Source organism: Mytilus galloprovincialis, chromosome 3 (assembly GCF_965363235.1).
Source record: "Mytilus galloprovincialis chromosome 3, xbMytGall1.hap1.1, whole genome shotgun sequence".
Classification (NCBI taxonomy): domain Eukaryota; kingdom Metazoa; phylum Mollusca; class Bivalvia; order Mytilida; family Mytilidae; genus Mytilus; species Mytilus galloprovincialis.
The window spans coordinates 53,407,434-53,425,849 of NC_134840.1; the positions used below are offsets into that span (position 1 = coordinate 53,407,434).

The 18,416-nt window shown below is 31.0% G+C and overlaps 1 protein-coding gene across 1 annotated transcript; it reads right to left on the reverse strand.

Moving 5' to 3' along the window:
- Positions 1 to 314: 314 nt before the first annotated feature.
- On the reverse strand, positions 315 to 17,583 carry LOC143068307 (neuronal acetylcholine receptor subunit beta-3-like). Its single transcript, XM_076242249.1, has 6 exons — positions 17,500 to 17,583; positions 5,739 to 5,926; positions 4,841 to 4,885; positions 4,188 to 4,312; positions 2,937 to 3,472; positions 315 to 1,751 (listed from the first exon to the last, which is right to left on the reverse strand). The coding sequence occupies exons 1-6, from the start codon at positions 17,561 to 17,563 to the stop codon at positions 1,339 to 1,341; spliced, it is 1,371 nt and encodes a 456-aa protein (XP_076098364.1). The 5' UTR covers positions 17,564 to 17,583; the 3' UTR covers positions 315 to 1,338.
- Between the last annotated feature and the right edge of the window lie 833 nt (positions 17,584 to 18,416).

Consider the following 18,416-nt stretch of genomic DNA (forward strand, 5'->3'; position numbering starts at 1 on the left):
AAAAGAAAAAGAAAGGCCAAGAAATGAGACGGAAATAAAAATGAAGTCAGAAATAAAGTTACATATAATTTTAACATGCACGAACGTACGGATATGTGTAAATGCTATACGATGAGAAATAGGAAGTTGACAATTAGAAAAATCTGAAATCATCACGTTTTTCATAGATTCTATTTTGAAGTCGAGGAAAAGATCAAGATATGAAGCAAAATTAGTACATAAAGACCTGTTGTAACTGTACGACTCCTGCCTATCGTTAAATAAAATATATCTCTGCATCGAAAAACAAAAAAAAATAACTCTTTCAAGAAAAATACCTTTAAGATTCAAATGCAAACATATTGTTCAATTCGAAATATACAAACATAATAACATAAATAAATGATTCAATAAGGAAGCAATTCTACAGAATAAGGGCAAGTTCATACTCTAATTACAAAACAACATTATAATACATATAACAATTAGTCATGCCATCAGTTGAATATTCATAAGTTTTTTACAGCATTCACCAATCATAACGTCAGGTGTATGCTTTCGAAAATAATACTAAAAATGTTTTGCATTCCGAAAAAAGCAAATTCTAAATTATACATCTATTAGGTAATTAGCGAGAATATTTTTGGTATATAGAAACAAGAGACTCTTGGACCCTTAATTATTCAACTGCCAAACATATCCCTACATTTTACAAGTACACACCTTTTGAAAAATGTAGCGTGGGATGAATTTGTTCTCGTTAACACTCTGAAGTTTCAAAAACATTTCGCAAGGTAGTCTTTAGATGACAAAATATAAAAAAAAAACAACAGGGGAATAAAAATCAATAATTGCCATGGTAGTTGTTTTTAAGGTTGACGGACGACAGTTGAAGATAATAGCTCACTTAGTCCAATGGGCTAATTAGAGTTACAGAAAAAGATAAAAGCACGCTTTACATTTTGCACTTGTACTATTGAGCTGGATGCGACCAGTTAAAAATGCATACATACTATTTAACTGAAATACATTCGTTGCGATTGCTTGACAAAAAAGCAGCTTTAAACATATTGAATATTGTAAAAACGTTGAAAATATTAGGTTAAAAACTGTGTTCATTTAGTTACACAACAAACAGTAAAAAATATTTATTGGTATATATCTATTCTAATGATTTATTAGAACAAATTAAATGGCATCCTCTTTGTAAATTGAGTTTGACATCAGATGTTAGGTTTCAGTGAAGATAGTAAATATAAATATTTGCTTTTTATCAAAAATTTCAGATCAATGTTCATTTAATTCATTCTTTATGTCAATTACTTCAGTCTTTTTCAATAATATAATCAAAACTGTCATTTAAGACGTATAGTAATTGACGAATATTGCAAGGAACAACATCACAGTGACTATGACAATCATGGCAATGTAAATGTTAAAAAACACTTTGTCCATTATTTTGGATAGTTTTTCCCAGGTCAACTCGTTGTCCATCGAACTGACTGCTTCAACAAATTGAGGATGACCTTTCTTTTCTTTTTTCATATTTGCTATGGCCGTCCGTGTCAGAACTTCAACCTCGTTTTTGTTTTGATTCTCGCAACATTTACAACAGCTTTGCATGCCAGCAAGTTGGAGAAGACATTTCTTTGTCATGGTTTTAACCCATTGTGGTATTTCATCTTCCTTTGATTTGAAATGTAGACTGAGAACAATGATTGTAAGGACAACTGATGTAGCTCCAAGTGTTAGAATAAATACAAGGTATATTGCTGAAATATAAAATAATAACCAGTTTTACAAAACGATATCACATTATATAAGTTTAAATGTCTTCAATGCGTTAGTTATGGCCTATATAGTATCATTAATACGTTAAACTCTGTAATAGGTTAAATGAAAGACAATGGTATCTTTTTTGTTTTTACTCAATGTCTCTTTTCATTTGTAATTTCAACGGTAATATGAATCTATATCTATATTCCATCATTAATTGTATAAAAATATTATAAACCTATATGGACACATGGTAAAAAGTTGCATTCATATTGATTATCAACAAAATTTAGGAATTTTTATTTTATTTTTTATTTATCAATTTCTTTCGTATTTATTTAACAATACTGTCAAAAAATAAATATATAAAACAAGCTAACCACAACAGTGTGCCTATTCTATTTCTAGAATTTGAAATCAGCGGCTTTCAATAAACTATCATAGATACCTGGATCATAATTGTGTACGCCAGACAAGTAATGTTTGAAACAAAATCAATTATTTTGATAAAAAAATAACATATCTGGCATTTTAATTGCAGAAATATATTTTTTCAATGTCACTGTGACATCATTAACACGCTAAAATTGCAAAATTATCATTTCGATCCGTCTTTTGGTACAATCAAACGTGAGCAACAATCTACTGGGGTAACGCCAAAATTATGTAATTTCTTTAGAGGATTCCACTGTTTGTGGTTGAAGTGGTAGCTTGTTCTGCCAAGCATTTTTGTTGATTACTGTTATCCTTTTTATGAGCTAGATGCTGGTAGCTCGTACAACAATTATTTAGTAGAATTACTATCAAATGATTGACGAAGCTTTTTGTTGTAAAATATTAATTCAAAACAGGGTTCCTGCTCTAATTTAATTATTGGGAAATAGATCTAAAAGAAAGATAATAAAGGGTTGCAATGCCTTCATTTTAACTTTAAAAGAACCCTTGAGGCCACAAGTATATATATTTAATGTCTTTTTGATGCCGTTTGTTTGATGTCTCATTTCCTTTGTGATTTAAGATGGAAAAGTACACGTGTGATTTTCTTTTGCAAATTAAGAGGACCATTTACAACCCTTGTCATATATAATTCTTTTGTTGAGAAAAAAATCTAGAAAAAGTAACAAAGGATACTTTAGAAATATGTTATAACTTAATATGTTAACCGCATAAGTTTTACTTACAGAGGTAACATATATGGACAGAGGTACTGGGAATATTGTCCGAAATCATGGTCAAATATACAGCATAGGCTAATAGAACGGTCAATGAGAAACCTATTTTCTCCCCTGAATCCACCGGCAGCTTGAACACCATAGCAATCAAAACTGCCATCAATGCAACAGGGAACAAGGTGTTAATGATGTGGAACATCGGACGGCGCTGGAGCTTGATTGAATAAGTGAGACTTGAAAACGAAATTCCTCCCCTTGATTTGGAACCCGATTTGCTACTTGATGCAGAAATTAGATCCCATTCACCATTTGCCGAATAGAAATTGAGGTCTACAGATTCATTTCCAAAGTCTAGTGAAACTTCTCCGGAAGTATAAGCCCAGGAACTTATCTTTACTGTACATTGTTGTGTGTCCAGAGGGTAGTACGTGATGTCAGATTCACAGCTCACTTCGTATATGCCTGATGGATTCCAGACTATATTTCCATTACTCACAATTCGCATTGGAATAAATTTATCATTGATAATGCCTATGTCCTTCACTCTGAAATTTAAAGTTATACATATTCGTAACATTACATCGGGATTTCATTTTCATTTGGCTTTCTTTGTTCAAAGAAATAAGCTGTCAGTGATTTTCAAATAGGTAATTGTATGATCTTCAATATCTATAAATATCATTTCTGTTGCCAAATTTGATTTTTTTATATAAAAGATCGCTTTTAATCTGGTGCAGTATTTATACATTTCTTATAAGAACAGTGCATGATGCTCATCCTCTTCCATCTTCGCTTTTTTCACAAGTTGTTTAGAATCATGGCGATTTAGAAATTGATTGACTTTTTTGTAGTCTATGTAAATATTGTTACCTAAAAACAAATTCAAAAAATCCTGGGCTTATATGTTGTACTCGTGTGTCTCAAAGCCGTTTAAACAACGTTTTATTCTATTCATCTTTTCATGACAAATACAATACTATTAACAGTTGACGTCGTTTTACATAACGTTTCGTATTGATTGTTAAAGGTACTTGTGATCTTTGTTAATCTTGACCCTGCCCTCATCCCCCCCCCCCCCAAAAAAAAAAAAAACACCCACAATTCCTTAGTACGAGTTTTGCTTCATTGTGATTGTGTCATATAAAAGCATCGTCATTTTATTAGAATTAGTATCATATATTTTGACACATGAAATGGGAAGTCTTAACGTTTCCCTTAATCTTGCAGTATCAATTCATCAGAATGTTTTAATATACTAACGAGTTTTCTATGATAAGCGCGGGTCTCCAAACATATTCTTCTGTACTGAAGAGGAATTGTACATTGGTAAAGTCTTGTGAGGTAGTGGAACTGTTTGACCAGTCTAATCTGGAATCCTGCCAAACCTTAATATCGCATGCAAAAGAACATTATCTACTGGACAAATATACGAAATTTGTCAATAACAAGTTAAAGGAAATATAAGATATAGTATTTATTTTCAAAAGACACCGTTTAAAATCGTAAAAAAAGAAAAACTGATTATGTCTAAATGTTAAACAGTCGTGTTTGAGAAATCGTACTATTCATTGGAAATATATAAATCGTAAAATTGGTTGGTAAGTTTGACACACTTTGTGTGTTCCGTTAGTGTTGGAGATGATACTGAAACATTAAACATACGGATTGAAATTGTTCCATTAATCTTATATAATCATTTGTTAAAACTGAATACAAATCACTGAAATATATTTTTCGTTTTTATTTCAATCAAAGTACCGAAAACTGTCTTCTTGAATTACAGTATGTTCATAGTCAAATCAATATTAAAACGTTACACGAAATAATCAATTATTAAATTGAGAATGGAAACAAGTATAAATGTCTCTGTTGAATATTAGGAATGAAAAAACGAAACGCTTATCAATACTTACAACAGTTAGGTATCCCGATATTGATAGTGATTGGTCTTTAATATTCTAAAAATAAAGAAAAAAATGTCGGCTATTACAAAAGCTTGCCCTTTGGATTCAACAATGAATGTGTAATAACCCCAAATCATAGTACGTCACATCCGGTTACATACGAAAAAGGGTCGAAAAAAGTTTCCCCTTGAATTTGACAGCTGTAGGAAATTACTCCTACATTTCATTGCAGAAAAAATTCCTGAGTCATAAACATAAATCTTAGATGTTTCAAACCACCATCCTTTTTATATTTGGTTTTTCTATAGAATATTTTGGAAACTTGAGGTTACATGGTTACTAAAGCTTGTACACAGGAAAAAAGTGTGAAATTTGATTGGTTAACTTCCAGTGATGGTTATTATATTATACTCAATGAAATGTAATGTAAAATTTTGTCTGTAGTACTGGACAGGATAAAACTTTACTCATGCCAAGTATTTCTTCATTTGATACAAAGATAAATTCTGCACAAATTTTTGAAAAGAGCAAATTTAACAAAGACTAATAGGGGAAAACAATATTAGTATTACTCCTTAACGGTATTGTATTTATGGTCAAACATTACTACTTGTAATCATCGATAATTAAGGCAACATAATGTAAGTTCTAAAATAATGTTAATAAAATGCAAGCTTTCAAAATAATGATAACAAAATAAATTTAATACTTATATATAAGCATTAAATGTTGACATTACGTAATATATTGTTAAAAGTTTCGATAAAGTTCAAAACTTTATTTTTAGGTTTTTACAAATGTGTAGCTCTTTTTTTTTAACATATACAAAATATAAGTACTAAGTGTTTTACTTTAACTAGTTTCTTTCAGTGCTTTGTATTAATTGACAGTTTATGTATATATTTACCAGATCGTTGACAGTTAGAATGGTTAGACTGATAAATATTCTGACGTTCTCACGAGGTCTCTGTAACACTTCATAGCCCGTGAACAATTCACGTCTTAGTGATGTTTCTAATGATGTACTGTACACTGGTTTATCTGGACCTGGTCCTCCTGGTCCTGGTCCTGTGTCTCCTCTAGTTGCTGGAAATGCTGTAAGAAACATTTTGAAAATAATATCGAGGTTTTGATCATTATGATATTAATTGCATCGGATTTTAAGTGTGTGTCTGATATTCAAATAATTTAATATTATTATTTTTTTTAATTATTGAATAAAATTATTATTGAACAATGTACCAAAAACATATTTTAGACGTATATAATTGAAATTAAAGTTTTGCTTTGACGGCATGGTAAGTAAAAGTATCATCCTTTGGGACAAAAAAAAGTTGGTCTGCAAGGTATACCATCTACTTGCCACTTCACACAATCCTGGATAACACCGACGAGGAAAGGCATTACTCGACTATCGAAAACAATATTCTTATGATAGAGTGGTCTAGGGCGCTGGACACAGTGATGGCGGTGTTGCCAACGCAAATTTGCAGGTCTAAAATTGTTGGGCTCAATTTGAGACGAAATATATATATATTATGATGTTAGCCCTGTAGAACAACATATTATCAGATTGATAATGTCTGTCGTAAAGATGTCTCACATTTAGACGATATGTATATATTGGGACGATGTTTGGTAACAATAATCATAAAATGTATCAAACCAATTATAGAATCCTAATTCATTGAGCTATTTCCCCGAATTCAAATGGCAGTAGATTTACGGTTGGTAATTATTTAGAGTGATATATATAATAAATCAGGTCACATTTGGTAATTAGCAAAATTCTAAACCGGAAGCAGAAACACTATGTGAATAATTATAAAGACAAAATTTGTCAAATAACGATGCTATATTTTAATCTCAAGAATAAGATTTTCATATTTCATTCGAGATTCAAAGACTTACATGCCGTCACCATGAATATATAATTATAGTTCAGTACGTCCATCCGAAGTTTACATGATAGTTAAACGGAAAATATTATTATAGATTACGGTATGGAACATAGGTTAATTTATCTAAATCTGATCACATGATATAATACTTTGAAGCAGAAATATGAATAGCTAAAAGTTATGAGCATGCGTCAATGAGACAACATCGCAACGACAAAAATAACCTAAAGAATTAGAAACCAGTAAAGCAAAAGCATTTGAGCAAAACAAACACGGTATAATGCATAACAAAACACAAAATAATTGACATATTTTAGCGTATTAAAAGGCCCCAGTTCCGTATAAGAACTTAGTTAATAAGAATTCATAAGATATCCCACGAATAAATTCATACATTTACCCTCCTTTTACTGCGATAGTTTGCTCAGTTGGATGATATATCAAGTGCTGAAATCTGTAGTATTTTCAAAGGTAGTTAAGCAATGTTTATTTACCATGAAATTTTGCGTCAATCGGAAATGTACATGGTGAGAAAATGGTACAAATTATATTTTTACCAGAATGAGTTTATAGACCTTTTTCCAACCAAAACAGTGATGAATTCTAAAATGAGGTTCATGAGTTTTCAAAAATTCTAAGAAATCACGAAGGGATCAACCAATATTGGCAGTATTGAAATGACATTCAAATTGAGGGTAAAATCTACACTTGCATTACAATAAAATGTGTTTAAGGAAAAGGGAGAGGTGAATTACTGGATCTTCATTCAAGCAGTGTCGAATTGCTCATATTGCTATTGGATAAAGGCCAGTGACACTGAACCAAACGCCAATAGTGTTCCGTTGAGTAGTCAAGGGGAAAAATAAAATAACAAAAATACCAAACTCGAAGGAAAATTCAAAATGGAAAGTTCCTTATCAAATGGCAAAATAAAAAGCTCAAACACATCAAACAAATGGAGAACAACTGTTTTATTCCTGACTTGGTACAGACATTTCCTTATTGAGAAAATGATGGATTAAACCTGGTTTTATTGCTAGCTAAACCATTCACTTGTATGACAGACGATGAAATTCCATTATATTGACAATCGTGTGTGACCAAAGCAAACAGACGTATGGGTAAAAATGTAAAAAAATAGGGGAAAAGCAGTCAACATTGTGTTATATAATTTACCATAGTACTAGTCATAGACGAATTTTATCTTTTTCTTTATAAGCCGTATGGTTGAATATCTTTAAAACTGTGAATTCATCATCATATTCTCATATATTTATTTGAATTTGAGAGACATTCTATCGTTATCATATATGTTAAAATAAAAATCTTATAGGAAGATACGCCATGTCATATTATTAGCTGTTATCAAACAGATGTTTTTTCCGACGTAGTCGGTATAGTTTCAGTTTGTGCCCTTTGAACTTAAGGACGCTTAACTATGGCAACAGAATACGCATGCTCGAAAATCCTTTCTGTGATTGGACAAAATGCTGTCATGGTGGGTGATTTGGTTGTGTTTGAAAAAACGTCTCGTTAATTATATCGTGATGGAAAGCAAGTGAAAAACTATAAATATTTGAACTAGATCTTAAAAGATTAATATTTTTATTAAAATAATTGTTTCTCCAATAGCTCTTTGCATCCATGACAGCTGTTTGTTCGGGACAATTATATAATTTTTCATGTAAACTTTGTTGTACGAACGTACATGACTTTTAGAACGCACCTACGCATGTGAGATTTCCGCGGGGTTTTGGTGAATGTAAACAGAAAGATACGAGGACCGAGAATACTGAACACAAACAGAGAAAACGTTATTTAAATGGTAAATCACTAGTCTTATTTAAATATAATCGGAATTTTCACAAAACAATTTGTAACGTTCTTTTGTTGGTAATTCATTGATTTTTAGATAGTTAGAGCATTGTTGTTCACAAGAAGAAGGTAGTGAACGGGCGTTCCCACCAAGGACAAATACACCTTATCGCTATTTGTCCGCCATAGCTGGATTAGCTATAAGGTGTATTATGTCAAACTATGCAGGTTTTCAGTGCACTGCAATAGCCTTCTTGTAGTTACATTCAGATGGAGATTTAATTAAAGAGGTCCTGCATCATTAAGTCATTGTGCTTCTGAAGGTTATCGAAATGATAGTTTTAAACATATACTCAAATTTAAATACGTCGGATATCTTTTTTAAAGATAGTTCTTGTTACACATATTGCAACGATTGATAGATCTGTAAAAGCTCTATGGCATACTACTTACAAATTCCATGGCCACTGTCTTCAGTAAGAGCAAAACATTTATCTATTGACATGGAAAAATAATTGATACTAAAACTATTCTATAAAGAAACTCAAAACATAAATATTCAATAATGAATCAAAGAAAAATAAGTTCACACGAAAAAAGACGTGTAAGAATAAAATATTGCTAAATTGCTACACAGCAACAAAAATCCCATTACAAGCATACCATAACAAAGGTTACAAGCTGTAAAGAAGAGACAATACATATTGTAAAATAAAGCCTAGTATGATTTAAATGCAATCACAAGTTTATCATGAATTTGTAATTGTACTAGTGATGAATATGGGATTTTTTCAAGGCAATACATCATATTTCCCTCTTAGTCTGAAGTTTCTGTGAGTTATTTGAAATTCGACTTGTTTTGAAATAACACTTTAAACAGTAGTAAGTTTATTGCACCAGATGTACATTACAGCAAATAATTTCAAAATACGTTCAAAGGCATTTTGCTTTAATAACAAAGTACTTTAGAATGTAAGACATCATATGGCACATGTACAGCCTGTGGGGTTAATGATAGAATGTAAGACATCATATGGCACATGTGCAGCCTGTGGGGTTAATGATACCGAGTCATGAACATAATAGACGGATAAGTTCCTACTACAAAAACACGGCAAGTTCGAATAAATCGGACGAAAGGTGAAAGACTCTCTAAACGCATGGAAAATCCTCGTTCTAATGTTGATGGTTCCAACAGTAAATATATTTTTTATACTTCTTTTAAAAAACAACCCAGCATTTCCATTGCTTCTATGAAAATTAGCAAAATATTATCATCATTCAAATCATCAAAAACATGGTACCTTCGTATCGATATAATATAGAAGAATTGAAGATAGCTCCTTTTTGTGGGTGTAATGAAAAAATAGCCTAGGTATATGAATATATGCTGAACGTTTTAATCAACAACATAATTGATTAGTTTTGAGATTGCTGTTCCAACAAACAGTCAATATTTCAATGATTACTATTTATATAACAAAAAATAAAATAACACAAATACCGAACTCCAATATGATTTTAGTTTTCTCATTGTCAACTTCGCATTCTATGGTAGTACCATCTGACACATCATATGGCGTTTACGTATCTGAGTTGATTATATATGATACAGCAATTTCTCATAATTGCGGTTTAACTGAATCAATCTTATGAGGATGAACGGTTGGTGTATTCACTTCACAATTTCTTTGTTCGCTATCATTATTTGGTTGATAGTTAAAGTGCTCTAAGTTTGTCAGCTCAAGAGTTGAATTTGACTATGTTTCAGATAAAACATGTCCGCTCATATTAATATGATATTAAACTTTAATAGATTTAGATATTTCAGTTTTTTTACAGGAAACTCTACACTAAAATTTACGACAAAAGGGACGATTTTTCATGCCCTATTGTTAATTTTCCTTTTTGGACGGTAATGTCGCTTTGGCACCATCTTACGGTGTTTATATATCACAACTCGTTCTCTATGCCGTGTCTGTTGTGACGTTTTGGATTTCAATAAACGTAATCTATGTATTACTAGTCAATTATTAAGTCAGGGATTTCGTTACCACAAATTACTTAAAACCTTAACTTAATTCTTCCGTAGATATAAAGATTTTGTTTGGAAGTTTGTTTGTACCTGTAGAAAACTTATTTTTAACGGGATAGTACAACCTAATTTTTACGAAGATGTTCTTTACATTTAATCCACTTGATGTTGGATGTGTACTGATTGATATTTCAATCTTAGATGCATGATTTATTTTTATTAGCTTTAAATGGCTTTCATGTAGTTGTTAATAACTGCGAGTACTCTAAGATCTGTAATGAATTTTGTTGTGGGGATGTATAAGTACCCTGCCACGTCCAGATATTACAATCGCATTCAAACCACATCTTCTTATTCTTATGTTCACATATGCTATATACAATTATCCGTTGTCAAAGAATGCATGCTAACTTTTAGATGTATTTTGTGTGTTTTTTCTTGTTCGGTTGTTGTCTCTTTTACCAATACCGCCTATTTCGTTTCATTCCTACTGATTTCTAAAACACTATTGTAAAATTAGCTTGCATGGAAGTTCGCAAAGTATGATAGCGTGTTCACAGCGTTCAACAACTAAACGGGGCAATTAACAATTATAAGACATGGTCAAATGTTTTAATATTCAATTGTAAGACAAACCTGTAACTACCTATATTCTAGGTCAAATCACCAAAAACTCATTTCATTGTAGGTTAAAAAAAGGTAAAATGTTACTTGATTCTTTTTTTTCAAACGTCATAAACAAAAGCGCATGATTTAATTTTTTTTGCATTGTATCATGAACATGCAGTGTCTTTGTTAGAATATTAACTGTATATTGTATGAGTTATTGCGTGGAAAACAGTGTAACCTCATATGCTAAAAATATCTTGCTTGATTATATCGAATATTTGATCTTGAGTTCTTAAATAAATATTTTTTCTTTTCTTCTTCTTTAAAGATCTTTAAAGGAAATAAACAGGTTTAAATGACACTGAAATTTCCAAATAAAAGATATTGGGACCAATAAACATTGATTTTAATAGTTGAAATGCAAATATTTTTAATGTAATGTTTCTCTGTACGAAATTGTCGTTGTACTTCCAACTTTTCCGTGACTCAATAGTATCATGTAAACACCAGAAAAGATAAATCGTCGAGTGTCTAATTGAGCTAAATACATTTGTTGGCTAAAATGATGTTAGATTATTGACTCATAATGAGTAGAGGAATAATGTTTAAAGTTAATAGAAAATATTTACTATTGTATTGAGTAAATACAATATATTCATAGTAAAACAAAAGCCTATCAATAATTATGATGTCTATCATTTCGATTGAAAAGACAGTTATTTACTTTTTTCTCCAAAGTAAATACTGTATTGAAAATATATTTTAATTGGAATTAATAAAGCACCGTATGTCCGTTCCTGTCAAACTTAATCGAACAGAAACCAGGCGCGGATCCAGAGCTTTAACACTAGAGAAGTTTTCTTGTTATACCAAACCATAAGTTTTTCAAACCTGTATACTCGTAATCATTTCTTTCAATTCATCATTTCCGTCTTCAAAGTACATTTTAAATTAAATATGAATTTTAACAGGCGGATATCAAGTTGAAATTAAACAAAAGAAATGAAACTCTTTGTTAGAGAAGGTAAAAAGCCAAATTTGTATATGTGAATTGTTTACATCTGTTTCTATGGGCTTTAAAAATTTGATACAGGTGCATAATTTAGGATTTTATGCATCTTATATACGTGCTTTACTTGAATTATAGTATGGAGCTTCGAGATATTTGTAAACTTTTAAATCAAAGACAAATTTTCATAAAACAGTCAGGATTCTACTTCGTCAAAATTATCTCCCCATTACGCCAATTCATTTTCACAATCGTAGAAATGGAAGCCATTGTAGGGATGACGCGCTACCAATTTTGCTCTTGGAAACCGATAAATGTATCCACATTACACCAGTACGATCCTTATATGTCAGTTGTATTTTAAAAGACAAATGTATCAACTCGCTAATGAGCATCAGTTAATGATCTTGTCTGCATTGATTCAACTTAAAACTATTGTCTGATCGGTTGTCAGTTGGAATTTTCGAAAATTCATAAAAATTTAAAAACAAATCTAATTAAATATTTCGTGGAAGGGCAGACTAGATTTGCTTAGTGGTTGAAGACTATAAACCCTAGTTATCACACACAAAAATTATAATTTTTCGAAGATATGCATTTTCATCATCTAACTTGAAAGACTGTCGTCAAGTACTTTCAGTAAAAAAAATAGCTATTCGAACAAACCTACTCTGTTTTTGTGATTCATTAGATAGGTATTTCACTTGACCCATATATTTCATCTTTTAGTACTGTGATTTTTTTATGTTATAAAGTCAACCTGTAGCTTTGATATATAAAAATGATAGAATCTGAAGCGAGACGATGTATGAAGTATTCTTGCTTTGTACGATATCAAGACAAAACATTCAACTCAAACACGCCCTAACATAAAAAGGTGCACTCGATTTTCTCTTTTCGATACTATTGTTACCCATTTTTTGGAATTTTTTCTTGAGTCACATAATGGAAGGGCAGACACGAAAATTACTGAACTAATAGATTGATACGTTTTCCGTCCATAGTATTTTTTTTTAAAGAAATCGGAGGATATGCATTTTCTACATCCAACTTGAAAGATACCCATGTCGTCGACTTGATATCTGATTGTTCTGCTTAGCTATATACTAGATAAATTGAAAACTTATGCAAATGGTGTTTTTAAAATAAAACACTTCGTAATTGAGAATAAAATTGTAATTTTGTTTGTTTCTATTAACTTTTAATTTCTTTGTCACTATATAATAATAGTAAACATTGCAGTGCACATTTATCGCCTTCTCTAACAAAAAGCTTCGATTCTTTTGTTCTATTTCAACCGGGTTTCCGACTGTGAAACAGTAATTGATGTAAAAGGGTAAAATTTTCAGTATACCCTATCAAGTATATATAACCTTATATAAGTTTGACTTGTAGCTTTCTTCGGTTATACGTTTATTAGGTGAACAAAAAAAAAACGGGCTTTAGATTTAGCAGTATAGATGTCTGATCCAGATGTTGTCCTGGTTGTCTTTGTCTTACGATACTTTTCGTAATTCTTGTTATCTTTCCGTATAGTTAAAACAAAATAAAATATAATTCAGTAACCGCCCTTATCCATACAGATCATGACACATATCACTATCAAAAAAGAGAGAATTTCAACATTTGAGTTCAATTTGCATATTTTAGGCACCAATAGAGCGATTTGTATAGAATTCTTTGCACATTTACCTACATGTACCTACATTTTCGAAAAATATCATTTATTTGAATAAAAAAATACCCTTTGATAAATGTTTGTGATAAAGTGTAAAATATACACATGGAAAAAAGTATTGCAACACCAAATTGAAATTGAAATTAAAAAAACACTTTTCATTTTTTTGGGATATAATTTGGTAAAATAGAACTAGTTTAACATTATTTAAGTATCACCTGAGTTTAATCAATAAATATCGACTCGATAATTTTTTATCTGCACATGCAGCTACTGTACCCGTAAACAGCAAAACAGTTGTTTTTATCCTCTTTGTTTTCAACCCTTTAAATAACCAAATTTTTAAAGTTATGTGATTGACACCTTATAATGGGTCCTTGACAACTCTTAACTGCAGCCAGATGGCAGATTATCAGCATAAGGGAAGCAGGGATGTCGATGTAAAAACTGCACGTATTGTTGGTCATCATCATTTCACTATAAGTCGTTTTAAGAATAAATCAGGCAATAAACGCTGTTAAAGACATTCCGAGATAATGAAGACCCCCTATACCATTTGCTAAGGAAAATCAAGCATAATGAAGGTTGGTCAGAAGGAAACCCATTGCATACAAGACAATCCTAAAAAGAGAGTGGTGTCCATACAGGAGCTTTTTAACAAGAACTGTTCGAGATCGACTCATCGCTACTGGTGATCGTGCGATAAGACCATTTCGGAGACCTTTGCTAACGAACAGACACACAGTTTTCCGTATCCAATGTAGTGCAGAGCTCGCCAAAGTTGGAAATTAGCGTCGTGGAGGAAGATTCAATGTTCAAATGGAATTCGGTTCATCTTCCTTGGCACGATCGTAGTCCGGATTTCAACCATATCGAACATATTTGGGACACTATTGGGCGGAAAGTGCGCGAAAGGACACCCCAGTTCAAACACATCATGAAATAAACAATGCCCTTCATCAGAAATGGTTGCTGCTACCTTAGCAACAAATTAGTCGATTTATGGCAGGAATCAGAAGACGTTTAGATGCGGTTATCCGTTTGAATGGAGGCTGCGCACAAAGTACTAATTCTTTGGCGTATAACGATCAACCATGATATGAACAGTCATCTAAGGATTAATTTTGAAATGTCTGACATTGTAAAGTTCGACTACAGTAAAAGTTGTAAAATGCATTTTTTTGTACAAAAAACACACCATTTTGGTATTAAAATTGTGGTTATATAAATTATTTTTTTTTCAAACATTTTTTGTTCGTTTCAATGCCAATGTTATCATAAACTATGTTTCAATAATATTATACACATATTTTATTATATTTCATCCAAAAAAAGAGGCTGATTTTTCAAATTTTAAAAAATCAAGGTGTTGCAATACTTTTTTCCATGTGTATACATAGAGAAGATTCATGTTTGCACTGTAAATTTTGAAAGAAGAAAAAAAAGAGGAATTAATGAAAGATGAAGCATGACTGATCATGATAAATAGAATGATTGGCCACAGATATGGTAAGTTAAGTGATGAATAGACGGACGGACAAATTTGATTACAGTTTTAGCTATCTAACGGTTTTCATTAAATTGATCAATTCACGTTTTATTTTGTAATTAGAATTTGATCATCTAGTTTTTAATTTAACTATTCACAAAAGTGCTGGATGTAACGGATTGACTTTCAAAAGAAACAAATCTACTGATGATGAACATATCTACAATAGTTTCCCCTGGTTATTCATCTCTATTTCAATACCAAATATTGTTATTCAATTTAGAAGTTTTGACAAAAATATATTATATACATTGCAAAAAAGTGTTGTATAATGGCTTTTGGAATAAAGAACGTGTACATTTCTTTATTTCTGTTAAAATTTGTTTAGTTAATGTGTTATCCAGAATTGAAATGTCCATTTTTTTAATTCTCAGCCATTTACAAAAATGTTAAAGTTCATATACGACATTTTGGAAGAGAGCATTTCAACCAAATTTTTAAAGCCTGTTTGTGAGATTTTGTTGTTCTTGAAAAAAAAAAAAGTTATGTATTACGTTTTGGAATCCCATTATCGATATATTTATTAAGAATCTTAATGGGAAGAGGTAAAAAATGTGGCTGTGATTCGTCCAAATGTTTTCGCACATTGTTTAAATTCGGAAAAAAGGTTTGAATTTTCAAATTTCATTAAAGGATTAATTTTGTCACGAATTTATCAATTTAACACAGCAAAAGACCAAACAGTTTCTGAACTTGTATCATTTAACAAGTGAAAAATCGGAAATTGTACGAGATAACGGTCAATTGATCCAAAACAAAAAATAGTCTCGCTCCTATGATGGAAGTACTATAATACTGCAATGCCGCTATCTATAGGCGAATATTCGCAAATGGGAAATTAAGAAACTTAAATTCTATATATAGTGAAAAATGAATGCAAGATTTCAAAAGTGATTCTTCGTTTTATTATATTTTTTTAAAAGCCAGATTAAAAACGTTAAGAAGAAAACAAATTGTATACATATCCATTTGTATTTGTAGTATTTGTATTTTTATCCAACTGATGGGTTAAGCCTTTTCAACTGATTTTTATAGTTCGTTCTTATGTTGTACTGTTACACTACTGTCCCAGGTTAGGGAGAGCGAAAGTTTTAAACCAACTTCCTCATACAGATTTTCAGATTTTGTATATATCCCAAACATCAGTTGCATATTCAAAAATTGGTCTTATAAATACTATGTAGAGTTTTTCGATTTTTTTCCTACAAAGAATTGATCCCAGGCAGTATGCAGCACCCTATTAGTCTAACACAGATGAAATTCATTTGTTGTTAATTTTAAAATATTATTGATTAATATTGCTATTTCAGTGTCTTTGGCCCAAACTATTTTACTTGCACTCATTATTATCATTTAATAAAAAAAAAAGATCAATGATAATGGATCGTATTTTTATGCGTTCATTGCACAGTTTCGGATTTATATTCAAAAGTAACTCAAGTAAAAGTCAAAGATTCGTGCAAAAAAAGGCAGAAAATATATAAACACAAAAATACACGATTTAAGATCAACCGTTTCAAGGGAAATTGCCACCATTGGCCTTTGTTTGATCTGTGACAATTTACACACATTATTCTGTCTTAAAAAAGATAAATGGTGAAAGTGTAAAAAAAAACAATAGCAGACCAATGATACATCTACCAAAAAGTGGCATGTCCAAGAGGCATTAAATCATATTAAATTTTCCTTATTTTTTCAAGAAAATTCCACGAGTCAAAAATTGGAAAACAATAGATGTTTATACGTTGAATGTTATATAATCAAAAGGTTCTCCGAAAGAACAACAAAAACCACCGATAAGGTAACACTTCAGTACTTTAACATGAGAAATTCCGATATGATCGAGATCTGAAGACAAACGAAAGCCTGCGGAATATTCTGGGTTTTTTTTTTCGGTGGTGGGATGTCTCGAAAACTGTCTTTTTATACATAAACAGAAACATGACCGTCAAAAATAAATTGAATGAAAAAAAATTAGCTGTCTCAAAAAAGTAAAAATTCGTGAACTTGTTATTTTTTTTTTTATTTTCTTTCCATATGAAAATGTGTAAATGAAGTGCATATAGACTTACCTATCAGAGTTATTAATAATATCAATGTTATCCATGTCATTGTGTGCAATCTATCACATATCATGTATTTTAAACCACGCGGAAAGAAATAGTTTCAGATGTGAAACGAACCCTTTAAAATATGGTTTAAATCACGTGATTACAAAGAGTTTTTTTTATTAATGGTGTTTAATTATCGATATACTTCAATGTTTACATTTTTATTAATCTTTCAGGTAAATTTTATAATTAATAACACTTCACCTAGTCACTACAAAAATGACGATGATTCTTTACACAGTGTCCACTATGACTACCGGTGCAGAAATCCATTAAGACTTTTTGTATTGTATTTTATCATTAGAGAATTGTTGCACTTGTTATCATGATTATATCGCTTTAGATAAATAAAACACGGAATTGAATTAACCTTAAGCGCAGTTAATATTTGTAAATTCAATCTATGGAATGTGCGAATCGAGATATCCGTTTCTTATGTAGAGTAGCGATATTTTCTTTTGTAAATGAAATGCATTGTTGGGAAATCTCAGACGAATGTTGATATTGTAGGAATAAAAGAAAATTCATCGTAAAAAAACTGGTTTATTCTTTTTATAACATAGACATTTTTAACAGGACAAACATATTTACAACTTGCCATGTATTTTGAACATGTTACCCCAATTATTTTGTATTTATACGAGTAAATATGCATCTGCATTTAATCTTACCTATTTGCAAGATCTATAATTTTAAGGTTTCCAAATAAGTTGACAATGATGTACCAACGACTGTGGAAAAGCTATTCAACGTATTCCATTGCATTCTACGTCATAATCACTTGAAAAAGGTTAAAAATGTTATTTCTTCTTATATGAGTGCGACGTTTTTCTAATAGAATAGCAATATGCTTTTATTATGCCCGCGTCACACTGTCC